The 26,738-nt window shown below is 41.3% G+C and overlaps 3 protein-coding genes across 3 annotated transcripts; 2 read left to right on the plus strand and 1 right to left on the minus strand.

Annotated features, from left to right (window-relative positions):
* Nucleotides 1–235: 235 nt before the first annotated feature.
* adma (adrenomedullin a) lies at nt 236–2,631 on the plus strand. Its single transcript, XM_086106888.1, has 4 exons — nt 236–414; nt 1,010–1,112; nt 1,232–1,345; nt 1,441–2,631. Exons 2-4 carry the CDS (start codon nt 1,018–1,020, stop codon nt 1,742–1,744), a joined length of 513 nt encoding a protein of 170 aa, XP_085963014.1. The 5' UTR covers nt 236–414; nt 1,010–1,017; the 3' UTR covers nt 1,745–2,631.
* Nucleotides 2,632–11,292: 8,661 nt separating this feature from the next.
* On the plus strand, nt 11,293–21,033 carry ampd3a (adenosine monophosphate deaminase 3a). Its single transcript, XM_086106886.1, has 14 exons — nt 11,293–11,558; nt 11,996–12,182; nt 12,940–13,105; nt 13,175–13,394; nt 13,701–13,830; nt 13,927–14,121; nt 14,196–14,327; nt 14,632–14,795; nt 14,876–15,002; nt 16,602–16,765; nt 16,847–16,967; nt 18,013–18,186; nt 18,412–18,522; nt 19,287–21,033. The coding sequence occupies exons 1-14, from the start codon at nt 11,338–11,340 to the stop codon at nt 19,458–19,460; spliced, it is 2,286 nt and encodes a 761-aa protein (XP_085963012.1). The 5' UTR covers nt 11,293–11,337; the 3' UTR covers nt 19,461–21,033.
* On the minus strand, nt 20,771–25,199 carry lyve1a (lymphatic vessel endothelial hyaluronic receptor 1a). Its single transcript, XM_086106887.1, has 6 exons — nt 25,033–25,199; nt 24,788–24,965; nt 24,570–24,709; nt 23,031–23,213; nt 22,871–22,943; nt 20,771–21,116 (listed from the first exon to the last, which is right to left on the minus strand). Exons 1-6 carry the CDS (start codon nt 25,115–25,117, stop codon nt 21,053–21,055), a joined length of 723 nt encoding a protein of 240 aa, XP_085963013.1. The 5' UTR covers nt 25,118–25,199; the 3' UTR covers nt 20,771–21,052.
* Between the last annotated feature and the right edge of the window lie 1,539 nt (nt 25,200–26,738).

A 26,738-nucleotide genomic window follows, 5' to 3' on the forward strand; every position in this document is an offset into this window, starting at 1 on the left:
GGACACACTCCTTCAATTCGACTTGCGAAATTATGGAACACAATCAAATCAACCTTATAGTTCAAATATGACAAGCTACATTTCCCTTGAAGGATATGTTTCAAAAAGTGAGCTAAAGTAGTGAAATTACTTTGGTGTACGTTATGTTTTTTAAATTGAAAAAACGTTCTTCAACTATTCTGGGGTTTTTTTTTTTTTTGCACCACTGGGAGTAGGAGGGGGGGTAAAGGATGAGAGTCAGTCAATGAGCCCCTCCCACCTTCTGTATAAAGGCTCCCAGTCTGGTGTGCAGCTATTAGCAGAGTGACACAGCTGCCTTACAGAACCAGTGGCAATATTCCCCAAACCTGTGGAATACTCGTCTATACATCTGACCAGAAAAAGAAGAGCTTTGTTATCCCACGTGAATTCCAGGTATGTGTATTTGATTTTTTTCCTTTTTTCTTCATGAGCACCTTCCTATGGTTGCTGCTTTCCCAGCTGATGGCTTTATCCTTGCTTTTTTGAGGTCAGGGCACAAGTGTATAGACAAGGACAGGTTATCTGTCTGGTTATATAAGCAGTTCAGCTCTTAATGTGTGTGCGTTTGTGTCAGAACCTGTTTCAAGGTGTAGCACATGTTAAGATTTCTCATGCAACATAATAACAGGCCATTTTAATCTCAAGTATTGTTTTTCTTTTTTTATTTAATAGCTTTTGTTTTAATTTTATTGTGGCAAGTCTATTTTGGGAGGTTCTATTGGTAGACGCTGTCCTTCACATTATTGGCCACGGGCCCAAAGCATGGTTGTAGGTTTACTTAACGGAGGAAAATGTGACCCGAGCTTAACTTCTCAAATAAATGAATGATAAGTGCAAATAACTTGGCTTTTGGACCCTTGTGTAAGCTTTACTAGTTTACAGGCATACTGTACTAGTGACACAGTAGGAGTAGGGAGTTTGAAAAGTTAAATTGTAATGTGCGTGTGATATTGTAAATGACTAACTGGATGTTGTCTTGCTTCCACAGGAGGAGAAATGAAACTAATCTTCCAAGCCTTCCTCTATTGCTGCCTGGTGGCCACAGCAGCACACTGTATGGAACTTGAAGTGAAACCCAAATTAAAAAAGAGGTGAGTTCATTCATCTGTCTTTCAGGTGCACTCATAAAAGATAGGGTTTGATTGTCGAGACGACAGTTGTCAGAATGATCTGCCTTAAGACCAATGGCTTTTTGCCCTCCCTCATTTAGGCTCAGCATATGGCTCGGGAGCAGACTCAGACGGGATCTGGACAGCAAGACTGTAAACTCTGAGCACTTTGTCAGGCAAGATGACATCAGGGATACCATGCTGCCACATTCCAGGTATATACCTTCAACTGAAGCCACCATTTGCCATCGAAATGCATTTGTCAGAGAAATAAGGATTTTGAATCAACCTCCCTGTGTTTCTCCTGCAGCACTGAAACCCATGTGCGAACCAAGAGGTCCAAAAATTCTGCCAATCAGTCAAGACGGCAGGGTTGTTACCTGGGGACTTGCTCAGTGCACGACTTGGCGCACCGTCTGCACCTTCTCAACAACACGCTGAAGATCGGTAGCGCCCCCCCTGTCAAGATCAGCCCACAAGGATACGGCCGCAGACGTCGCTCCCTACCAGACCGCAGAGTCGCACTGAGACTGGAGCAGGGCAGGCTCAGGCCTGTGTGGAGCACCACTGACTCCCAAGTCCATAAGCTTGAGGCTCTTCTCAGGCAAACATGAATGGAACTTTGCAAGAAAGAAGAACAAAAGCCAAGGCAGTCGAAGAGTTCGCGGACTCTCTGCTCTGTTCTCAAATTCTCCAAACGCCTCAAGATTTGCCAAGTATTCTCCAGAATCTTTCCAGGACTGGGGACCAGGTCAGAGCAAGACTGTCTGCACTGAGTTTCTTAAAAGCGCTGAGCCCCGCTGCTCGGTGATGTGGAGCTGCAAACACTGGATGGAACCGCATGGAGCAACAACAGGTGCCGCTCTCTGCTTGGCACTTGGGCGACCCCAAGAGTGTTGCTTCCTAGCGAAGTGAGCGGACTTATCCTCTGGTGTAAAAGAGCGAAGTCTCGCACTTCCTCCTCCACTTTGATAAGTGCTGTCCTGCAAGGATAAGAAAAAAAATCAAAAAACTGTGAGCACTTTTCCATTTGGACTCTAATGAATGATCGGGAGAAGATGATGTGCATCACGATGCCAAATAAGGGGATAGATGCTCTCAGCCTTTATCAAGTTTTGGGCACTGTATAAAGGAAAATGAATGCCTTAGATTCTGTGAGTTATGTGCAAGTCCACAGTGGATTGAAATATACTTGAAGTTGTTATTTGTACAAAAACACGTGCAATCTATATTTGTGTGTTTTTTTTTTTAAATTGGAGCATATGTATATAGGAATTCATTTATTTAATATTATATGGAATTTACATTTAAATACACATAGAACTATTTTTGTACAGAAAGGAATATACGGTATATGGGCATTATATTCTTTTACAGAATGTGGTAAGAAGATAATTGTTTTATTTGGTATATTATATATTTGTAAATGTCCTCTATTTTATTTGTGTTAAAGCAATAATATTGTCCTGTAATAAAAAAAAAAACAAACTTGCAAACAAAACCTTGACTTTGTCCCGACTTCCTTTTGCTCCCGGCCGTCGTAAATTCCAGCACAAGTGGCGCAGTCTATTGTCTAGAATATAGCAAGACAGGCAGCACCTGGTCTCTGTTAAGTGATTACAGACTCTCATTAGAGTTTCCCTCGTCTCACTACATTCCCTCAGTTATGACCTCCCACCTCTGCAGCCCCTTCTTTAAAAAAAAAAAAGGGCAGACAGGGTGCGAGGCGCATTCCTGCTTGATTCAGCTCATATTTGTTGACTACTAAGCCATCTCAGAGCCGCCTCGGGATGCTGAGGCTTTAGCTTCATTGGTAAAAGATGGCTAGAACAGAAGTAGAAGGATGTGGTGGTGTGATGTGGGGGGGGCTCACATTCCCGCAGGAACAAACTGCTGGTCATTCCGTTCATATTTAAGCAGCCAAAGAAGGACTAAAAGGCCGCAGATCTCATTTATTGCCAGCAGAGTTGTCCAAAATGTTTCCACTGGGGGGCCACATGTAGAAAAATGGAAGGAAGTGGGCCACGTCACCCTGTGTGTAGGAAACATGCTGAAACAAATCCAGCTCTGTCCACTTGTACACTGTGGATCAACATATCATTAGCCTGATAGCATAGCGGCCAAAGTTATTTTTGGGAATGCATTGAAGGAATAAAAAATGTATTTTTTTTTTTTTATTGCTGACAAAGCATGAAGTTGTTAGAAATATTGTGTTATCTTGTAACAATCAAAATGTATTTTAGTTTTGATTTTTTTTACGATTCAAAATTGTGTGATGTCTGTTATATAAGAAAAACAACATTAAAATACAAAGTGTCATCTTGTAACATTAAACATTTTTGTGTGTTTAAAAAAAAATCACTTCATATTCTAATGTGGGCTTTGTTTAAATTTAACATTAGAATATCAGCAGGCCAATAAAAAATGTGAAATTTCTGGCCCAGACCTTGGACACTACTGAAAATCACATAAAACAAATACACAACAGCATTGACTTCACTTAAATATGCCATTCTCCAGTTTACACCACTTACCTATTTCAGGGTAGCGGGGAGTTGGTCAGGCAAATGAACCATGAGATATATAAATAATTTTTCTGATTGTATTTTATTTATCAAAGTAGTCGCAGCACGACCATGGTCATAGACCATGACAACCCATAAACATGCTATCGCAACTCAGGGGGTCATTAAATGCTATAGGGTCAAATGAACATGATAAGGTTGTGTTTTCATCATTGCATATCGTTTTTGAGATTGGTTTGTGTATGGTTAAACTTTTCAATTCAAGGGCAGTGTTTCCCAACTTTTTTTTTTTTTTGGTCTGTGTACCCCCTAAAGTTTATGTCATACCAAGAGTACAGGATAAGATTTGAGCCCAAAACCCAACCTACACTCTCTTGCTTGGGAGCTGTACCAACGCCTATCACGCTTCTACTATCGGGTCTGAAGCATAGCATATTTATTTGAATTAGAATCACAGTTGCATTGCTGTTGATTTTAAAAACATCTGCTGGAGATGTTCTTTGATTTAGTTGAAGATACAAAACGAAAAAATGGATGATCCAAACAGGCAAGTGTCACAGTTTGTGACCGAGTTATAACTTCAATTATATATCCTCTATTGCCATCTAGTGTGTAAAACCTCTTACAACTTCAAATTGTCACATTTCTAAAGTTTTGGCTATGATCTATACATGGAATTAAAAATCTAATTTGTCAAACAGGTATATTTATACAGATTCCATTTTTTAACTTTTTCAGCTCACCTCCTAAATTCATAGGACTCAACAGTAGACTGCACTATCTATTGAGCACCAATACAAAAAATGTTTCTCTCCGGTAGTAATAATGCTTGATTCTTTTCGAAAAGAGTTCTTGTTCACCCCCATTTTTCCTACTATTCCAGATTTCAGCATAGTCAATCTACACTGCAGTATATTGAGAGTTGTTACTATATACTGTGTTTCCCAACCTTTGTTGAGCCAGTGCACATAGTTCACATCGGAATCTCATTATGGGACACCACTTAGGAAATCCATTCACATATATTGAAAACACAGGTTGATTATGAAATTGACCCCCCCCCCTCACCCCCCAGGGAAAATCGAGAAAATTAAAAAATGTTAATCCAAATAATTGACATTAGATAATTTCCCGTGAAACACTTGATCTCTCTTGGCACACTAATATGCCAGGAAACACTGGTTTGAGATTACTGTACTAATTTTGTATCCAAACCTACTGTCATTTTTGCTAAATGAGAGCAAAACATTCAAAACCTTTCTCATTATAATGCTGGACAGTACAGTTCTATAGACTATTGTATTTTTTATGAAGGCATTTCATTAGTGTTAAAACTAAGTATTTATAAAGACATTCATTTAATTAAATAGCATCTGGGTGTCAATATATTGTCAAGTACAGGACTGGTAAAAACACAAAATCTAAAACTAGCTAGTTAATAGAGCAACATTCATCTATATTTCAACACTAACTGTGGCCTCAAGTGTGTCGTTCGTGTGAAAAGTAGATGGGTAAAGGTGTGCCATGATTAGACTCAATTAACCTGGATGTGGCCTAGTCACCGTACTCGAATAAAGTGCAGTAGTCACTGCTTCGAGTAAGCCAATGAGCTGATGATGCTACTTGTGTGTCACAGCACAGAGTCGCCGATCCGGGCAGGTCAACCTGCATATTCAGTTAAAGAGAATAATAATCTTCAGATAACTGATGTGTTTGTTGACGGCGCACTACTAATGGGAGGAGAGGCCAAGTGCATAATCAGTTGTGCCAACTCTGATGTCCATTAAGGCGATATGGGCGGCTCAACGTCAGTACTCTCAAGCCAACTCTAAAGTACACTGATAACCTGGACTGAGAGGATTAGCCTCATATTCTAAACACTGCCTGGCTAAATCAGGGACTATGGGGCCTTTGGCTGCTTATGGCCCCAGCAGGAAGTCTATGTCGTTTACAGGGACTCCACAAGGAGCTTTGAAGTGAACATCAGCTTGATATGATGTTTCATCAGCTCTATTCAGGTATTATGGCAACCAATTAAAAGAAATGTTAAGCCTAAACTGTCAAATGTGGGTGGCTTTACATCTATCTCGATGATACCTGAGAATTAAATGGAAAAAAAAGGATGTAACCCCACACTGCAGAGGTGCCGGGTTCAATTCCAGCTCCAGCCTTCCTGTGTGGGGTTTGCATGTTCTCCCCGGGCCTGCGTGGGTTTTCTCCGGGTACTCCGGTTTCCTCCCACATTGCAAAAACATGCATGGCAGGCTGATTGAACACTCCAAATTGTCCCTAGGTGTGAGTGTGAGCGCGGATGGTTGTTCGTCTCTGTGTGCCTTGCGATTGGCTGGTAACTGGTTCAGGGTGTCCCCCGCCTACTGCCCGAAGACGGCTGGGATAGGCTCCAGCACCCCCCGCGACCCTTGTGAGGATCAAGCGGTTCGGAAAATGGATGGATGGATGGATGGAATTTGTGGGATGCATTTGAGGGAGCCTTCAAATTGGGAATTTGGATACATGTAGCAGGATCATACACACGCAAGCAGCTAAATGGAGAGATTATTTGTATCGTGGCTCACATTTCTGTCTTGATTGTAACTGACATGGGATGGAATTCTGTTCACATATACATATAACATTTACTGCGCAGTACCCTACAATATCTCATACCTTTGTTTGAATTTTATTTTATCTTCTCATGAGACAACGATGAAGAAACGATACTTTGCTATGATGTAAACAAGTCGGTGTACACGTTGTAAAGTACATGTCAAAGTAATTCTTGACACAGCCAGAAATGTCTAATGGTCGACAACAAGGGTGAGTTCACCCCTGAGAGGCAAATGAATCCAAATTGAGGCCAATTGGCCATTTCCCCTCCTGGGGTCACATGACTCAGAGTTACAAGGTTTCAGGAGGTATGAACAGGAAAAATGGGTGTTCAATTGGGTAACACTCTCACACACTCATCATGTTTAATGAAATCTTTCCTACACCGATCAGGTAAATCTTTACTGTCAATATCTTCATCTGCGTTGAATCGATCTGAAAAGATAGTCATATAATTTGATGTCTTTACAAGGAGTATGCCCTTTCACATGTATATTTCAGCCGCACATTTTAATTTGAAACAAAATCTTTAATACTGCTGGAGTATGCCCATTTATTGAGCCCCATTTATCAGGCTGATGCTTTTGCAGCAAGCTACGGCAATGAAGGAGTTAAGGATGGACTGACGTGGACTTGCAGGGTGGTGGATGAGGTATCAAATACTTGAATGAGGCGTGAGTGGTTGATTCTCAAAAGGAGACATGTCCGCTATTTACTAACACTTCAAAATCTGAAGCGGTGAGTGAACTCATTTGAAAAATCGTGCCAGTAATCGTGCTGACGGGTCGCGTTTAGCAAAAAAAAAAGCTTTGTGATAATGCATGCACAATGCACATTCCAACTGAAAGATCACTGCAGTACGTTGTTGGCATCTCTGGAGTGATTCAATTTAGTCAACATTCTCACACTAACCAAGGATGTAGACCTCGACTTGTAATAAATTTCACTCATAATCTAATGATATTTAAAACAGATATAAAACAGTAAATTTTACAAAGGCTCATCTTTGGTGCTAGTTAGCATGCATAATCTTGAATATGTACATTAAAGTTGTTCCAACACAACAGTCAGTCTTAAATACAGTAAGTTTTTATTCATTATTTGCTTTCTTCTTACATGCAAAATCCAATGATGTCTAGAACAGAAATCGAATTCTGTCTTTACAAACAAAATAATGCTCAGTTTTGATGCACACTGCCAGATTGGTATTCATCTACAGTACCAATAAATTTATATATTATTTGTGTTGTCGTCACTGAGTGTGAGCAATGTCTTCATGATTGTCTGTCCATAGGCCTACAGTACGCACCCTCTGACTGACTGGCAACCAGTCCAGGATGTAGCCTGCCTTTTGTCATAAATCAGTTAGAAAATGGAAGGAAGGATTATTATTTTGCTTCGAGTTGACCCTCATTGCACCATCATTAGCGTGTTTTCTAATTGACTCCCATGTCGCTAAATGTGGACAACAAATAAAAGAATGAGACTGTAACGGGAGAATTTTTGATACAGCTCTTGGAGTGATTCTCATTCAACTGAAAGTGGCCATACATGTTATGGCCGAATGTACATTGCAATCAGATTTAACAGCAATTCTAAAATGGACTAGTCACGATGATATTAAGCTGCCACCTGCTGACCCAAAGCTAGAATACAGCTCTCAAAACATTTTCACACTAGAGGTAACAGCCCATCCATCCATTTTCCGAACCGCTTGATCCTCACTAGGGTCGCGGGGGGTGCTGGACCCTATCCCAGCCGTCTTCGGGCAGTAGGCGGGGACACCCTGAATCAGTTGCCAGCCAATCGCAAGGTAACAGCCCGATTACCAAAAATATTAGAAACGGCTCTCATACCGATGTTGCGTAGTTCACAACTATACAAGCACAGCAATAAAGTGGTTGTAAAATGAATACCAGACAAAATGATTATGGCGGAGGACTGGTTAAAACGTCCACCTCTGTGGACGTCCTGTGTGGAGTTTACATGTTCTCCCCTGGCATTCATGTGTTTTCTTAAAGTGTTCTAATATCTTACTTTATTTCTTGAATACAGCTCTTCTCCTATATAATACTAGTGTTGAACAAAACAATCAAAACCGACTCATCTTTACAGGGATCCTTCTTAATTAAACAATTCTCAAAACTTCTCGCTCCCATGTTTAGTTCTGACCGCGAGCTCCATCATCCAGCAGTGTTGAGAGGAACATGCTTGAACATGATAGACGAAAGACATAGAAGTAATATGGTATACCAATTTGGCTTTGCAAAGTGTGCAAATCACTTTACATTTATCCAACAAGTGTCAATCAAATCAAATAAAGAAAAACTACCAAAAGTCAGTGATTCCTCAAAGTTTGGCTGCACATTTGGGCAGAGGTTATATGCTGTTACAGGAAGTAAATGAAACCAAATTAACTGAGTTGGGTGAAAAAAAAATTGCAAGAATTTAAATTAATCTCCACAGTTAATGCTTGAACTTTGACGGGCATAATATACTGTATATTTATATATATTTTAAGTGGACTATATATCAAATGTATCTGGATCCAGATGATTTTATTCTGTGCGCCGGTCACTTTCTGAAATAATTGTGTGAATAAGAACTATTACTACTACTAGTAGTGTATGTATTGATTAAATTATTCAAATTTTTTAATCACAGTCAGGCGGTGCTATATTCACGACTCAGTGCAGTTTATTGTATTTTGCATTGATCTTGATGTCTTCTGGGAAAGAACAGATGAGAGGAGGAATCGTTACTTTTTCAAAGCAACAAATTGTGCCTTTGGAAAAAGTGAGACGACTCCTCTCGACAGCTTCCTTAGTACTTGTCTGGTGATGAAGCTTTTGGGCCCAGTAATGTACTGACTCCTATGGGATTAACACATTGCAGTGGGAAATAATGAATGAAGAAATTTTTGGTCCTGTCTGCATTTCACATTTACAGTGCACACAAACAGACTTAACGCTCGAGCAGTCTTTACCACAATTGCTATGAGGAACAGAGAGAGCACCATTAGCCTGCTCCTCAAAAGATTGTGCCATTAAATCAGATCCGTTTTGCTGCCGACAGGCTACAGTAACACTGAATAAAACATGTTTCCTGGAAATATTTGAAGCATTCATTCTGATTTGATAGTCATCACCAGAAATCCTGAATCTACTGACTCTACTATGCAAGAAACTCATTCATTATATTGTACTGTATAATGTACTGTGTGTACGCGCGTGTGTGTGTGTGTACGTTTGTGTGATACTGCCCTGCTGCCTGATTTCTGAAGGAAGCTGATAATGCTTTACTTCAGTATGACACAGCACACGCTTCACCACCATGCTTGATGGAAGGTTGAAAAATGTGAGGGGGGGTGTATATTAGGTTGTTGTTGTTGTTTTTTTTTAAAAACAAACATTCTATCCCTCTAATGCATGTTGGTAATCACCAACGTGACGACCAAAAGTTAGTCAGCGAATGAGATTGCTTGTAAAAGTTAAGTCTCATTCTCATTCGTGTTACTGAATAATTGAAAAGGTCGCCATTTGCAGATCAATACAACAATATGAGCCTATCCCGTTTCGTGATAATGCGCTCCAGCAATACACACTTGTCTGGACAGTGTTCTTCCCGGATGCACTCTGAGAGAGTGGAACACTGGCTTAAATAACATTCAACTCAGCCAGTCTCTGATCTATGGCGAGCCGTTTGGACATTTATTCAAGATCCTGTTAGTGTGCCGAATTGTTCATGTATTCATACGCGCTTTGTCCTCACTAGTAAGACAGTTCAACACACTCTTAGAACAACTCCTGTTAGTGTGCCGAATTGTTCATGTATTCATACGCGCTTTGTCCTCACTAGTAAGACAGTTCAACACACTCTTAGAACAACTCTGGTACACAAATCGAACGACTACGTCTTATTGGTGTTTTTTTCCGGCACCTTCCACTACTGTCTGACATTGCTTAACCAGATGCCACCTCACCCGGCCGGTTCCTCTTAATGCTGAGGAGCAGCAGCTCGACTCTGAGTCCCTCTCCAAATGGCCCGAGCTTCTCATCCTAACTTTAAGGGAGAGCCCAGAAACCCTGAACCCCATTTCGCCCACTTGTGTGTGGGATCTTGTTCTTTCGGTCACGACCTCACACCTCATGATCGTAGGTGAGGGTGTCAGCTCCTCCTTTCTAGGACAGGAGAATCATTACAGGGGTAATAAGTATGCTCACACCTGCTGGGCGCCTCTCTCTGTGGGCCGCTTGAGAGTGGAAGAGAGCCCAAACCTTCTGAAGAGGACTGTTATCAGAGCCCAAGCTGTCGAGGCGAGCCCGACTATGTCTTGTTGGAACTTCTTCACCTCACACCAGCTGAGGCTCCTTCTCTGCCAGAGAGGTGACATTCATTTCCCGAGAGCTGGTTTCTGTAGCCAGGGATCGGAGCCGCCCAGCACACATTGCACGCTAGCCCTATGGCCCCTCCCATTAGAAGGGGGATTCGCGTTGTCCGTTCGGGCTGTATGCTCTTTGTCTTCATTAGAAGAACAACTGTGATATGCTACTAGGACAATTTCATGGCAAAACTATGCACTAGTTGACAATTGTATACTACTAATTTACCAGCCAAAATTTCACTAACATCAAGTGCTTCACTAGTACAATACTCACTTGTAACATGCAGCTGTCCTACTATTATGCAAAAGCTGTCATATCATACAGTAGTGGAAAAATGTTACTAGTAACAAACAGTGGTTCTCCAGATGTGCCCTAGTCGCTGTACTACTGCATTGAATTGTCTTACCGGTTAGAACAAGGGCGTACTACATGCATATTAGAAATGCTGTGGTCTTCAGGAGATTAGGAACAATTCACTATCCCCAGGCGGTGCTGTTGTGCAGCAGCCTGCCCTCATCATGTCACAAAGTGTCCCATGTGAGGATTTTCTTGTTTACAAAACAGTACAACCTAGTCAAACTCCTGTCTGAGTAAGGGTGGGGGGGGGGGGAGGACTCGCCCACTGTGTTGTACACACGCAATTGTATACGTTACCACTTACTTTTCTCTTGCTTCTTCTAACGTGCAGACATGCCTCGCCAATTCCCCAAGGTAACTCTCAGTCAGGCTGAGGAGGAGACCCAACTCCTGGCGGAAAAGGTGTACGCGTCGGCCCTGAAAGAAGAGGACAATAAGGATGCATTATCTATGTTCACCGTCCCCGAGGACTGCCCCATTGGCCTGCAGCAAGCCAAAGAGCATGAACTGCTTAAGGAGTTGGCAGAACAGCATTCTGAGGAAAGCGCCAAAAGGTATAACTCACTTGTAGGACTGACCAATAGAAAAGATTTGTGGAAAACAATGAAACTGACCAAATTTGGACACAAGCAGCTTGGACTCAACATTGACCATATACTGTATACGATATTCATAATTTAACTTCACTACGCTACTTTTGCTTCGATGAAGCTCATCAATTGACCTGCACCAAGACTCCAAACTAATACTCCTCAGTACGGCACTTTGGCCCAGGCACACAAACAGTCGAAACAAACAGGCAAGTTTTTCAACAAATAGAGGATCGGTTGCACAAAGAAAGTCAATTCCAAACTGCGAATCTACAAAAAGGTATACAGTACTTGTAATTTGGACAAATTTCCAAATTGTGTGGCCATATGTCCATTTTGAAGTCCAGACACCAAATCAGACTGACCTTTATAGTGACTTAATTGTGTTTCTCATTTTACAGGCGCAAAAGCTTGAAGATGATTCGTTCCCAGTCCATGTCCATACAGCACTCAGGGAATCCAGACTGGATATGGCCAGGGGCTCCTACGCCATACAAATCAGCCAGTTCCAGCTCGCTCTGCTCATCTGTGCCAGAATACTGTCCTGATTACCAAAGGGTCACAATTAGTGGTGATTACTGTGCAGGAGTGAGTGCAGCAGGAAGAGCAGGATTGGCTCACACACACTATACAGTGATGACTATAGATGCAATATCAGTTTAATATTTCACATTAAAAGCCTCTCTCCCACAAAAAACAAAAAAACCCCCCAAAAAAACTAATGTGTGTTTTTTAAAAAAGTTTAGATCAGAGGATGTCACAAGTATGTTGTGTCAACTCATGCTGTTAAAAATACCTATGTCCATTTTTTTTTTTTAAACGTTAAAGGGATGTCCGCATTTCGGAAGTGTTTTTCCACAGGACAGCAACCAACTGAATTTGTCAAGCAATTTGAGAAATTCTGTGAGTAAAACTTGTATCTCACTGAGCAGCGAATGCCTGCCAACGTAGCAAATTTTAGGTATTTGAACATTTTCAAAATTTTACCTGTCCAACATTTTACGAACCCTGAAGAAAATCCAAAATTGATGGGGCAATGAGGACACGAGTAGCTTCAGAGAGCTGATTGGTTAACACATGGGAGCAAACCAATGAGAACTGGTGGAAACAAAAACCTAACGAGCAAGACAAGACATGAAAAAAGGGACACCAGGAAAACATTGCAAAAAAAAAAAAAAAACCCTCTCAATCTAAGGCAACACAACACAGATCTTGAAAGATTATTTCAATATGAACAGTGTTTGAATACTTTTGTTCTTATCGTGTGATCAAGTTATTAAAAAAAATGTCTGAATTCACATGACTACCAACTCATTACTAATGCTCATCTTCATATTTGATTCAGATCACAGTGGAAGACTATGAACAGGCAGCCAAAAGTCTTCTCAAAGCTCTGCTGATTCGTGAGAAATATTCCAAATTGGCCTACCACAGATTCTGCAGAACTACAGCGCAGTTCCTTCGCAGGGCTGAAAACGTCAGATGGAGTGAAGAGGAGGAAGTTCAACCAGGTTTTAAAATTCGTGAGCAAACAAGATGACTCGGATTGGTGGAAGACTAACTTTGTCTTGGCTCTTCAGATATGTGCCCATGTCCAACAGAGGATGAGGATCCATACAGTCTGGAAAACATCCCAGAGAACCTGACATATGAACTACGACTGTTAGATGGAATAGTGCACGTGTATGATACCGCTGAGGATCTCAGAAAAAATCGTCCACATGACCTTCCTTATCCAAATCTGGAGACCTTTGCTATCGACCTTGGTCATGTGCTGGCAATGATTGCAGATGGGCCCACGTAAGTTGCACAACAAACTGACAGCTAATGACCTATGCCAGTTGTATTGATGCTGTAGTATCACTATAGGGGAAACGGGTTCACAAAAACAATTCCCATTGTACTGAGCCCTACTTTAGTTGTCCGTACCTATGATTCGCAACCATTCCCAAAATGCAGACGATCCACCATGTGACACATTTGACCTTGTTGAGCATACCAACAAAAGCATTTCATTGCTTTTGATTAATCTTTCCATTTTTGACACTTTGCAACTTCAAAACCCCCAAATTCCTGAACGTGCTGATTTCTGATTTTTTTTTATAGGAAAACCTACTGTCACAGGCGACTCAATTTCTTGAGTTCCAAATTCCACCTCCATGAAATGCTCAATGAGATGGCTGAGCTCAAGGAACTAAAAAGTGTTCCTCACCGAGATTTCTACAACGTGAGAAAGGTTGATATGCTTCTGAACGCATGGGCAATGGGACCATTAATCATGCCCTCTTTTGAAAAAACAAAAACAAAAAAAAACACTATGTTTTTCATACAGGTGGATACACACATTCATGCAGCTGCATGCATGTCTCAGAAGCACCTGCTGACGTTCATTCAGAAAACATACAACACCGATTCGGACCGGGTGGTCATGGAAAACGCTGGGCAGGAGATGACTCTCGAGCAGGTGTTCCACAGGCTCAACATGGACCCCTATGACCTTACTGTGGACTCCCTGGATGTGCATGCTGTAAGGAAGAGAATGTCACTATTTGCCAATATATCTATATTTAAAAAGTTGTGACTGCTCATTAATCTCGACAGGGAAGGCATACATTCCATCGCTTTGATAAATTCAATTCCAAGTATAATCCCGTTGGAGCCAGTGAACTCCGAGAAATCTTTCTCAAAACGGATAACCATCTCAATGGCGAGTATTTTGCTCGCATAATCAAGGTAAATAGAGTCATAGTTGGCAGTTTTGTGCCCGCTTGAAAGTTTTAGGGTTACTGGATCTTTTGATGAAGTACAATATTATAGAGTGCCTTATTTCCTATGAAGAAATGCAATGTGGTGAAGGAGCAATTTCGACGTGTCTGTGAAGGCACCACTGTATTAACCCTTCCTTGCACCAATAATGATATACTGTAACCTGATAACATGATAAACTGTCCACTGTAGTAAGAGCTGTCCCTGAAAGGGTTAAATATACAGAGCAGAGCACGTTGTTTTGGTCACATTCCATCTCCACCATGAACAGGAAGTGTCCCATGACTTGGAGGAAAGTAAATACCAGCACGCAGAGCCACGCTTATCCATCTACGGACGCGCTCCAGAGGAGTGGCACAACCTGGCCAAGTGGTTCATTCTCCACAAAGTGTACTCACCCAACATGAGGTGGATGATTCAAGTGCCGAGAATATAGTGAGTCCTCTTTATTTATCGGCTCAATCCCCCAAATTTTCAAAATCTCCTTGATAAGAAAGTATTGTGTTTGTGTCTAGCGACATTTTTAAGTCAAAGAAGCTGGTGCCTAATTTTGCCAAGATGCTGCAGAATATATTCCTTCCCCTCTTTGAGGCAACCATCCACCCGCAGAGTCATAAAGAACTCCACGTTTTCCTCAAATATGTAAGTAGTACAATATGCTGTTGGGCATTTAACATTGCTGTCATAAAAACAAACAAACACGCTTTTTTTAACAGAATGACATTATTTCATCCAAATTCCACAATGATCAGCAATTATAACACATTTCAGAGCCCCTATTTCGATGCCTTCTTACACACTATGAGAAGTACTGACATTTACAACCTACATTCTAGTATCTGATCCATTGCATTGTACTAATTTATTCCCAATACTTTTTTCTCTTCCTTTTGAAGCATTTCAATGTTATCTGCCAAGGGCTTTCAGAATCTGCAGTACTAGATCAAGGCCATTCCACCAAATCAGTGCATGATAACATTTATCGTAAAATAAATGTTTATGTCCTATATATTGATCTGACAGCATATTTGATCAAATGAGTTTACAAGATTAAGTTTTACAACTTGGAACATTGGAAAACTGCCGGCTGTACCAATTCCAAATTTGAGAATTTACCATGAAATTTAAATCCTTCAGAAATGTAACATTTTGATATATTGTTGAGTCATTTTTCAATATTTCGGGAAAACAAGAAAAAAAATAACATTTTAAGAAACAAGAAACATTTGATTAAAAAAAAAAAAAAAAAAAGGATATGTAGGGTGGCCCGCTGGTCCAGTGGTTAGCGCGTCAACTTCACAGTGCAGAGGTGCAGGGTTTCACTCTGGCCTCCATGTGTGGAGTTTGCATGTTCTCCCCAAGCCTGCGTAGGTTTTCTCCGGGTACTCTTGATTTCCTCCCACATTCCAGAAACATGCATGGCAGGCTGATTGAACACTCTAAATTGTCCCGAGGTGTGAGTGTGTGCGCGCAGATGGTTGTTCGTCTGTCTGTGCCCTGCGATTGGCTGGCGACCGGTTCAGGGTGTCCCCCCCCTACTGCTCGAAGACGCCTGGGATAGGCTCCAGCATCCCCTGCGACCCTTGTGAGGATAAAGCGGATTGGAATATGGATGGATTGATATCCACGATGGGTGAACAAGTATGCAAAAGGAAAAAGACCCAATAAAAAATACCAATGTGGGTTCTAAAAATTGAGTTTTTTTTCTTGTTTTTCAAAAATATTGAAAGTGTCACACTTCTGTCACACACATAAAGAAACATGATCTCTTGTAACCAGTATTTGGGCAGCTCTTGTCATTCACCTCAAGGAAATAATCATTTGCACCAACAACAACAACAGTATTTATAGAGCACTTTCAAACAGCCATCGCTGCATACAAAGTGCTGTACATGGAGCAATTTAACATGCACAATAAACAGTAAGACAAATCGGTAATAAAGGCGGTAGAAAGCACCAAACAGTAAAACCAAGAACAAATCTAAGTCATGCTGAGTCGAATGCCAAAGAATACAAGTGAGTTTTGAGGAGGGTTTTGAAGATGGGCAGCGAGGAGGCTTGCCGAATGTTCAGTGGGAGGTCATTCCAGAGAGAGGGACCAGCAACAGAAAAGGCTCGATCCCCTCTGAGCCTCAGTTTAGTTCTTGGTACTTCTAATAAAGTCTGGTCCACAGACCTGAGGCGCCGGGCAGGTGTGTAGGGGCGGATGAGCACCAGTGACATATGTTTTTCCCTCCACAGGTATCGGGGTTTGACAGTGTAGATGATGAGTCCAAACACAGCGATCACATGTTCTCATTCAGGAGCCCAAAGCCAGAACAGTGGACTGGAGATGACAACCCTCCATACAGCTACTACGTCTTTCACATGTATGCAAACATCATGGTCCTGAACAATCTCAGAAAGTAAGAGCTTATTCCTCCAGGATCTTGTCGGATAATCAGTGTTGTTGAAAGCATGTAGTTTTCACCTTGTGGGGTCTGCAGGGAACGCGGTCTGAGCACCTTCCAGTTTCGCCCGCACTGTGGAGAGGCAGGCTCTGTCACTCATCTGGTCTCTGCCTTCCTCACAGCAGACAACATCTCACATGGGCTCAACTTGAAGAAGGTACTTTACACTGACCTGATGTCTTTTGTTAATCGACGACCCGCAGGGACTAAAATCAGCTGAATGTTATTAACATCATAGCGGCAGTTTAAGGACTTTTCCAAACTAGCAAAGTCGTCAACTGCTTCTGGGGCTTGTTGGCTTTGGCACTGACCACTCAACTTAACACAAGTGATAACAAGTCAGTGTCCAACGACCCTCCTGAGGCAGCTGGATAGCAGGGCCTACATGGTGTGGCATAGCGGAAGCAACAATTTAATAAAACATGTCTGCTTCACACTAAGCAACCATCAGACAGAGAAACCCCCCTACCAACATTTCAGTCTTATCTGCAGCATCTTGTCTTGTAAGTAATTAACTAAGTAAGTAGTCTGAATGACTAATATGATTGAGTAAGCACGACTACACCAAGTCCGCAGAAGAGTAAACTACTGACCAATCTTAGCATGCCCTCTAAATCTCAGCGGTGGAAAGAAATATCAAACTTGAAATATAGAAACAGTAATTCCTGAACAAGGGACACGTCAATGCCAAAGCATTGTGTGCACAGAAAACGAGCCAAGAAGTCACCTCGTTGCGCTGGAATTCAATACCCCACCTTGGCCTTCGCCATTGCATTGAAGAGGAAGTACTACGCATGTCCACCATTTAATGGGAGTCGGTGGGTGAAGATATGTGCGCCCAAGACCTAAAGCGCGTCATGATTTCAAACAACAGCAAAACAACTTTAGTCATGATAGTGATTATCTAGTTTTTATCATGCGACTCATAAAATAGATAAACACAATTCAAAATATTATTTGACTGTCAAAATTTGTATCTTTGTCTTAGTTTTCATAAAAAGCAAAGACGGTGACCACCGCCAGTGGTGGCAGGGTGCCCTAGCGCCCTCCATTGACCGGTCACCACTGCAGCCTAGCAAACTGACTAAAATAAACAACTAACAATCAAGATTAGGAATTAAGCAACAGCTATCAACACAAATTAACTTGCCCCATTTTATAATACATAAAACAGCGCATTTGTTTTTATGGCCCCCTTCTAGAGCCCCGTGCTTCAGTATCTGTACTACTTGGCCCAAGTGCCCATTGCGATGTCTCCATTGAGTAACAACAGCCTGTTCTTGGAATACTCGAAAAACCCTCTGCGAGAGTTCCTGCACAAAGGTCTCTGCGTGTCCTTGTCGACAGACGACCCAATGCAGTTCCACTACACGAAGGTAACACCGCAGTAATTGTTTGTATGGGTTCAGGCCTGCATTTCACTGCACAGTGACTCAACTCACTGAAATAAAACTATGGAAGATTGACATTTGTTGATTGGCTGACATATTTGCGCTATTTGTACTGCTAGTGGGGCGCCTGATGACAACTATTAGAACTGTATAATGTCATTATTCCATAAAAATCTACAACTACTAAGACTGAGCTTCCTGTGTTGACAGGAGCCACTGATGGAGGAATATGCAATAGCAGCTCAGCTGTGGAAGCTCAGCACGTGTGATGTGTGTGAAATAGCCAGAAACAGCGTGCTGCAATGTGGACTCTCTGACCAGGTAGAGTTTCAGGTTGAATTCGGTAGCAGGTGTGTCAAACTCATTTTTGTAACAAAATATGCCTCCAATAGCCCTGTGTTTTTAAAAGTAAAGACAATTTGTAGTGCTGGTATTTTTAGATAAAAAAATGAAGTCGATCCGGCCCTCAAGCCTTGACTTTGACACCTATGCCACGCAGGGTTGCAAAATTATGGGAATTTTCTAACTTGGAAACGATTATTAACAATAATTTATGGGAATAATTGGAATAAACCAAACATTTACAAAATTGAAAGTTGGCTGTTATGATAATAGGGAAATTAAATCAGAATTTTATGTTGTTTTGTTGGCTGTAATGATGCTGTCTCTTCTTGTTCACATTCACTTTTGTATGAACAGTATAAATAACTTATTAGTCATTCATACATGTATTTGCAAATGTATAATTTGTCCTTAAGGACTGTACATGCATTGCTGCTCATTCCACTCATTTCCATTGCCTGCAGTTGTAAATATTGCCATACTTTACATTTAATTTTGCGGTTAGATGAAAAAAAAAGCAAGGTGAACAAAAAAGGCCAGCATCGAGCCCAGAGAGTCAAAATATTAGCATTCTTCTCTGCCACTCCCGTAAAACCAGAATTTCCCCATTACGCTAGTAATAAAGGCTGATTGCATTCTATTTTACTTTAAAACCCTTACTGATTTTCTATGACTTTGCACTAGACAATAAGCTGTTGACTCGGGAGCCAGAGGAGTGATCATTTGCTATTTTTAATTTCCAGGACAAGAAGCACTTTTTGGGGGTGGATTACTTGAAAGATGGACCCGAAGGAAATGACATTCGCCGCACCAACGTGGCTCAGATCCGCATGGCCTACCGACATGAAACTCTGTGCAATGAACTCAGTTTCCTTGTGGATGCTGTCAAGTCAGAAGCCATAAATTCTGTTGTGTGAATAAGGTACATTATTCGGGATTACTAAATACTCTCTAACACACACACACACACACACACACACACACACACACTGCAATGCTCTCACACACCAATAAAATTATTTCAGATGCATTACAAATTTGGCGCTGGAGGAGCTCAGAGATGTAAGGTGGGGCGGGACCATTTAAAGATTTGAAACCAAATTGAATCTTAAAAAGAACTCTAAAATGTACAGGAAGCCAGTGAAGAGAACCAGAGTAGGAGTTATGTGCTCCCTCTTTCGTGTACCAGTCAAGAGGTGAGGAGCAGCATTATGCACCAACTGGAGACGCTTGACAGAGGATTGGCTGGCAAACTAAAGTGCATTACAGTAATCCAGCCGAGATGTGATGAAGGCATTAATCACGTTTTCAAAGTATCTGTACATACATCTGACCGCATAGCAGTGGAAGGAAATACAATGTTTCCTTAAGATAGAACCCAAAGGGAGCAGATACGATGAAGAAAGCAGAAACCCCAGAATTGAACCCTGTGGAACACCATATGACAGTGAGACAGTGTGGGACTCAGAACAACCAAATTTAACACAAAAAAATCGATCCATCAATTTTCCGATCCATTTTATCCTCACAAGGGGGTGCTGGCGCCTATGCCAGCCGTCTTCAGGCAGTAGGCGGGGGACACCCTGAAACGGTTATCAGCCAATCGCAGACAAAAAGATCTGTTCGCCAGCGGAAGGAATTGCTGATTGGGACCCGTGAGAGATAGGCTTGAAATTTGGGAGTCTGAATCGGGAAGTTGGAAAGTACGACGAGCAGTTTTTCATTCAAAAGCCTTTTTTGCGCCTCCTTCCAGCAGATAGCGCCCTTGGCGACTGCCTGGTTCGCTTATGCCCTATGATCATATTTCACAATAATCTGCAAAGAAATTCAGAACTGTACATTTGGGGGCATTTCCATAGTGTCTATGAGAGCATTTCGGTAGAGTATTTGGGTAATTTAGGGTATGCAGTATTAAATTTACAACAGCGTCTCATATTGGACCCTTAGTATTAACAGTACATTATTGTTCTTGACTTTGAGAGTGTCGAGGAGAGAAACCAACTTTACTGCAACAGAATGCAATCTTGAATAAGGAACTATTCACTATGCAGACAAGAGGGAACATGTCTTGTATTATTAATTTCATCATTGGCATAAAAAACCACGATAGCAAGGGCAAACACTCCATCTTCACATAAAGCCACACTATATAAACATTTGCACTCCAGACTGTATTGTGTGATGGGGGTATGTGTGAGAGCCCTTTACACAAAACACAAGAAACCTGTTGCGGAAGCTTTTGCCAAGAATTTTAGTTTGTACCAATGTGATTACACACAAACAATGTCTTTAAAGTCTCAATTACTCATATTTACTTGCAATATCAAACTGATGCAAACAAAGATTGTGATTGTTATGGAGAGGCTACCTATTTACTGTACATCCTTCCAAAAAGCTGCTGCCTTTAACATGAGACATAAAACAATATGCACGGTGCAAAATCAGATGTTGTGTCGCTCTAACACATTAAAGGTGAAATCAGAGAGGTTATATCTTGTAAGTGATCATTTTAACTTGCAATGACGATGTCTCCACGCTCCTGAGTCACGTCAGCTCTCTGGAAGCGCCTTTTCCTGTTCAGAAATACACCGTCACATTGAATGCCTGATACCAATAGCAAATACAGTCATTGTATAATAGTAACTGAAAACTGAAACAGGTTTATAATCCTACAGATGCAACACTATTCAACATGTAGTGTATTTCATGAAACACCAAGATTGCGGCAAAGCTCTACATGTGGTACCAAAATGCCCAAGTACTCACCGATGCTGAGATATTCCTCGTGCTTTTGGTACAGAAACTTTAAAACAATGACAGCTAATTTTGAACAAAGCTTTCTTTCTTTCCTTCTTTCTTTTTGTGTCAAACTGTTGCGCTTTAATGCCAACTACTGACTTGATGTCTGAATTTTTTTACTTAAGTATCAGTGTCTGGCATCGGCAGGCTTCACAAGATATCACTCAATTTAAGTTACAGTATGTATCTCTTGATTTGACAGAGACAATGCAGCTAAGCGTAGTCTACTGAAGTGGATTGAAGACCTTTGGTTAGATCAGCGGTGTCAAACATGCTAACCCGCTGGCCGGAACCGGCCCCCAAGGAGGTTCGATCAGGCCCACAGGATAATTTAAAAGTGAAAAAATACATTAAAGACATGGAATGAATATTTTTCATAAGATGCACTTCATGGATTATCCACTAGGGGGCATACTGTTTTCATCAGAGTAGAAGACAACATTGTTTTGATCAGAGAAGAAAACAGCAGTCTCAGTCTGACTCTGAGACAGACACAACACATCAAACAGTATCAATGCGCCAATGCTTCTTTATACCAAAACAAAGGAACGACATGATATTTTGGTTATATATAGCAGAGTATGGTATAATGTTAATGGTCCAGCCCACTTGACATCTACCGAGTCCGTATGTGGCCCGCAATGTGAAATGAGTTTGACACCCCTGGTTTAGATACAAGTAGTTATCACCATCTTGTGGCTTCTATGGACAATCACAAACTCTTTTAGTTGGTTGAGTCAATTACTTGTGGACTTCTGCTATTTAGTACTTCTAGAGCAGGGGTGAGCAAACTACGGCCCGCGGGCCGGATGCGGCTCATTGGTCTTTTTAATCCGGCCCGCCGAAGATTGGTGCACAATTAAGGTTTGATTGCATTCATTTCGTTTGGACTTGTAATGACAGGTATTTCAACACCAGGTGGCACAGTTACTTCAAGTTGCAGAGCACAGGGAGGGAGGGGAAGACGAAGAGAGAGGGAGAGAGTAATGACCATGGAAGGGAAAGTGATATGTATCTGATTAAACGAAGCGGGTAACAAAGTACGAAACATTCAGGAGACGCCTGGAGTTGGAAAGACTCAAATCTACGAGACTGAAAAACAAGGAAGCGATTCTTACTCAGTCTGATTCTGGCAATTTCCATGCTCAGAGTGAATTGCTTGTGGCTCGAGTAAATGAACATTTCCTAGAATGGTTTGATTGTTATCATGTTAAAAACTTTCCGCAAACTGTACCGCTAATAAGAGTCGGAGAGCAGTCAAATGTGTAGAGCGTGAACAACAGGGGGCTCAGTACACATCCTTGAGGAGAACCGGTGCTGAGTGTGATGGTGGAGGAGAATGTTACATTATTACTGGCATACAAAGACATTGTGCTATCTTCTTTATTTTCTATTTCTATTTCTAACTTTTGGCCCGGCCCTCCACAATATTTTCTGCTTCTCATTTGGCCCCCCCGGGAAAATAATTGCCCACCCCTGTTCTAGAGACTAAGCTGAAAAATGATTTCTCGATGATAAGGCAACTTACACTTTGATGTATGCAAGGACGGCTATTGCAACAAGGAGAACAGCACATGCGGAGGTGATGAGCACCACTTTTCCTGGAAGAATGACACATGACAGGTACATTGGTCCCCATGCGAGACTTAACAATCATGAGTTTTGTGTAATGGAGACAAGTGACAAACCTTTCCCAGAGCTCTGTTCACTGCCGGTTAAACGGGCGAGCTGTGCCCCATCCAGACTGTCCAGCAACGTGAGGTCGGAGGTCAAAGAAAGATTGAAAATAAAGAGAGAGGCGGTAGGAATTGGGGCATCATCGAACTTGGAAATCATGGTCGTCATTTCTTCCTCGGGTTGAGCTGTGTAATCTGTATATGACAAAAACACAAGGAGAGATGTGTTACATAAAGTACATATCACTATAGTAATGTTCAGGCTTTTGTTATGTTTGTCAAATGATAAAGATATGGTAATACATATGAGTTTAGTATTGAATTTGCAAAATATATCAGTATTGCATGTGATATTAAGTTGCAAATTTATATATGGACAATTTCCTAAAATGATCTAAATCAGTCAAAATTTTCCCAAAATGTACTGCCTAAACCACCTAAAAAGTGAGACAGGAATCGTATTGCCAAAAATGTAAATTATTTTAGATCACCGCATGAACACTGGCACTGAGTATAGGAAATACAATTAAATTGCGTTGCACATAAAAGTAAAATAAAATTGCAGCTAAACAATTATTTAAAAACAAACATTCCTTGAAGATTGAATGAATTGAACTTAAAAGTTCAATAAAACTGTACTATGCTTGGGCAGCGATCCGATTACGTCCATCCTCAGTTGAGCTGCTCATGCAATTCTACTTCTGAAATTACGTTGTTAAGAAATGTATTTAGTATTTGGTTCAATTTTAGCATGTGTGTTTCACAACCCTTAAAAAGAAAGTGATGTTCCATTTTGCTGCAACTGTTTAACAACATGTTTATTCTTGCGGTTGCAATTTGCAGTGTTGTGCTGCCTCATACGGAGAACTGATTTGAATGTTTTGGTAACTAAAGTCTTAATAACACTCATAGTCACAGGCCAGTGTCACCAATATATATTTTTTGTCTATTCTTGTCTGCACAACTATATTTATTCAGTTATACGCATAGGAAAAAAAATGCAAAGTAATCTGAAATGAAAAATAAGCATACATTGGAATAGAACTGTCTGATAATAAAATAACAAAATAATACTTCCAAGTCTGTTGACTTGGAAGTACTTTACTTTTACTTTAATATGAATTTTAGTTGTCAACCAGTTGCATGTGGCGTCTCTTTAAACCTTTCTTTTTTGTTGAACATAGAAAATCCAACTGCATGGGAGCAGTTAACATTACAAAAAACCCCTGACATTTTTGTGTCAAACAACCACAATCATAAACATCAAATGAGAAAGCATGTGAATATTTTCAAGTCACATTTATTTACATACCCCTTAAGCACAAAAAGTGTCAAAGAGCTTCTCATGCCCGCAGCTGACAAATATTAACCACATCCCCTGGTCTTGACCCGCAGGGCGGCAAGGGAAAAAAAAATCATTATTTTAAATATGTAAAATTAAAATAATCCATATTAAAGCCCTTCATGATGCTGGATTCTTATTTTTATGATGGATTATCTAACGGTGTTAAATGATGCTCGGTGCACTCTTAAATGACAAATAAATCCTACCTGATTGGTTGAAGCAAAACACATCAAACTTTTTGTCCAGTGCAGCTCGCCATGAGACCAAGCCGGTCTGGTTTTGGCCGCAGATTGACAGTGCCTTGATGCGGGGGACGACTGCATAATGCTCATCAATCCAGCCAAACCTTAAGTAAAAAAAGAATCCTGAAAGAATATGCATTTTTTCTTGGGTAAATTTCACTTTGTGTGTGTTTTGGTCTTACCTGCATGTTTCGAAACCCCTATTGAGGGCTTCGGTGACTTGGTCTTTGGAGGCGAGGTTGAGTCCAAGATTAGTGCAAATGTCTCGCGCTTCGGTGACATTGAAGCCGTACTCGGGCTGGCTTTGGTCATTCAGAAAGCTGAGTTGGATCACTCCGGCAATGCTCTTTGCCGGAAAAACTGTCAACAGCATACGCAATGTCACTTTTTGAAGCGCAAAGACCGTATGAAATAGGAAAAGCTTTACCTCTCAGGTTGATTGTGATTGTCTCCTGAGAGAAGGCCATCGTGATAGACAGCGCTACAGCGACAGAAAGCAAAACGCTCTTCATGGCTTCTGGCGGTTGAGACGAATGAATGTGTGTACAGTGTTGAGCACTCTGTGTGCGTCCCAGCCAAATCGTCAGGGTTAAATAGAGGAGATTTGCTCTCATTGGGCTGTGTGGACTCTGCACATTGCCAGAACGGAAAGGAAGGGGAAGTGGGAAGTCAGGTCAAAGGATTGAGCGTAAGGCCCACGAGACCAGCAGATAAAACATATTGAAAGGACACTGAAATTCAACAGCAGGCAAAAGAAGCTCAACACACGCTGCAGCCCGGACTTGGAGTCGCTGTTTCTCAACTAGAAGCCATTCTACTCACCACATGAGTTCTCCTCCTGCATACTCACAGGTGTTTACATCCCAACACAAGCTAACGCGAACACAGCGCTACAAACGCTGGCTGACCCAAGTAAACAAACTTGAGCTAAAGCATCCAGAGTCACCCCTTACCATTTTGGGTGATTTGAACCCTTTTAATGCACCCTGTAACCTGATAACATGATAAGCTGTCCACTGTAGTAACCACTGTCCCTGAAAGGATTAATAGAGCACAACTTAACCATGAACTTCCCAGACATAAGTACAACACGGTGATTGTTTCACCAGAGAAGGCAAAAATCTGGACCACTGTTACACCACGTTTAAAGATTCAAACCGATCTGCTGCCCCTGCAGCACTGGGCTTTTCCGACCACTGTTTAATACACTTCATCCCTAATTACTCTCAAATGTGTATAACCGGTTGTCAAGACTGTGACAGAGAGGTGGACCGATGAAGCAAAGCTGGCATTGCAAGAATGATCGGACTGCACTGACTGGGGCGTCTTTGAAACTTCAAACTGGCAGTCTGGACGAATACACAAGACACTGTAACATCATACATCAGTTGCTGTGAGAACATGTGTGTACGAACAAAGTCTTTCCGCTCCTTCAACAATAACAAGCCATGGTTCACTGCCAAACTCAGGAAACTTCGAAAAGCGAAAGAGACTGCCTTCAGAAGTGGAGATCGGGCAGTGTACAAACTCGTCCGAAACCAAATGACAAAGGAAATTAACATTGCAAAGAAAAGCTATGCAGAGAGGCAGACAAAATACTTTTCTGCGAACGACACTGCTCCCAAGCAGTGAACAATACGGGACTGGTTGCTTCAATCCTGACTGCTGTAACATCCCAGGAAAGCAATTAAGAACACAAATCTAGGGCAAATGCAACAGTACTCATGCAAAATACATGAAGTTTCACAAACTGTCCCACAATAACACATTCAGTGTGACTGACACTTGACATTATGCGTATGGTCCAAATGATTTCCTCCCGTGGGAGCTTTCCAAAGTCCATGAACATGCCCGTGATCTCAGGATCCTCCCATGATCCCGCTTCCACAAAAACACCTCCCCGCATGTCACGGCAACACGGGAATTGACGCAGGCACAGAACTCTTGGTCGATCCTTCACCAGTAAGAGTTTTTTTTCCCCCCACTTTATTTGCCATCAAACACCATGGAAACTAAGTTAAAAGGAACAGTAGTTCCAAGATCGGGACTAATTACAATGAAGTATAAAATTGTCTTTTTTATGGGCAAAATAAATAAATAGTAGCTGCACATTAAGTCGTTGTCTGAGTAAAA

Source organism: Hippocampus guttulatus, chromosome 3, assembly GCF_054856545.1.
Source record: "Hippocampus guttulatus isolate MCC_2025c chromosome 3, RoL_Hgut_1.0, whole genome shotgun sequence".
Lineage (NCBI taxonomy): Eukaryota > Metazoa > Chordata > Actinopteri > Syngnathiformes > Syngnathidae > Hippocampus > Hippocampus guttulatus.

What these genes read in the sequence shown, in the direction of transcription:
- adma (XM_086106888.1), top strand. Translation starts at nt 1,018, where the DNA reads ATGAAACTAATCTTCCAAGCCTTCCTCTATTGCTGCCTGGTGGCCACA. An exon ending in AAACCCAAATTAAAAAAGAG is followed by an intron (nt 1,113 to 1,231) that starts GTGAGTTCATTC and finishes TCCCTCATTTAG; the next exon opens with GCTCAGCATATGGCTCGGGA. An exon ending in ACCATGCTGCCACATTCCAG is followed by an intron (nt 1,346 to 1,440) that starts GTATATACCTTC and finishes TTTCTCCTGCAG; the next exon opens with CACTGAAACCCATGTGCGAA.
- ampd3a (XM_086106886.1), top strand. Translation starts at nt 11,338, where the DNA reads ATGCCTCGCCAATTCCCCAAGGTAACTCTCAGTCAGGCTGAGGAGGAG. An exon ending in ATGATTGCAGATGGGCCCAC is followed by an intron (nt 13,395 to 13,700) that starts GTAAGTTGCACA and finishes TTTTTTTTATAG; the next exon opens with GAAAACCTACTGTCACAGGC. An exon ending in ATTTCTACAACGTGAGAAAG is followed by an intron (nt 13,831 to 13,926) that starts GTTGATATGCTT and finishes TTTTTCATACAG; the next exon opens with GTGGATACACACATTCATGC.
- lyve1a (XM_086106887.1), bottom strand. Translation starts at nt 25,117, where the DNA reads ATGAAGAGCGTTTTGCTTTCTGTCGCTGTAGCGCTGTCTATCACGATG. An exon ending in GTTTTGCTTCAACCAATCAG is followed by an intron (nt 23,214 to 24,569) that starts GTAGGATTTATT and finishes TGTCATATACAG; the next exon opens with ATTACACAGCTCAACCCGAG. An exon ending in TGAACAGAGCTCTGGGAAAG is followed by an intron (nt 22,944 to 23,030) that starts GTTTGTCACTTG and finishes TCATTCTTCCAG; the next exon opens with GAAAAGTGGTGCTCATCACC.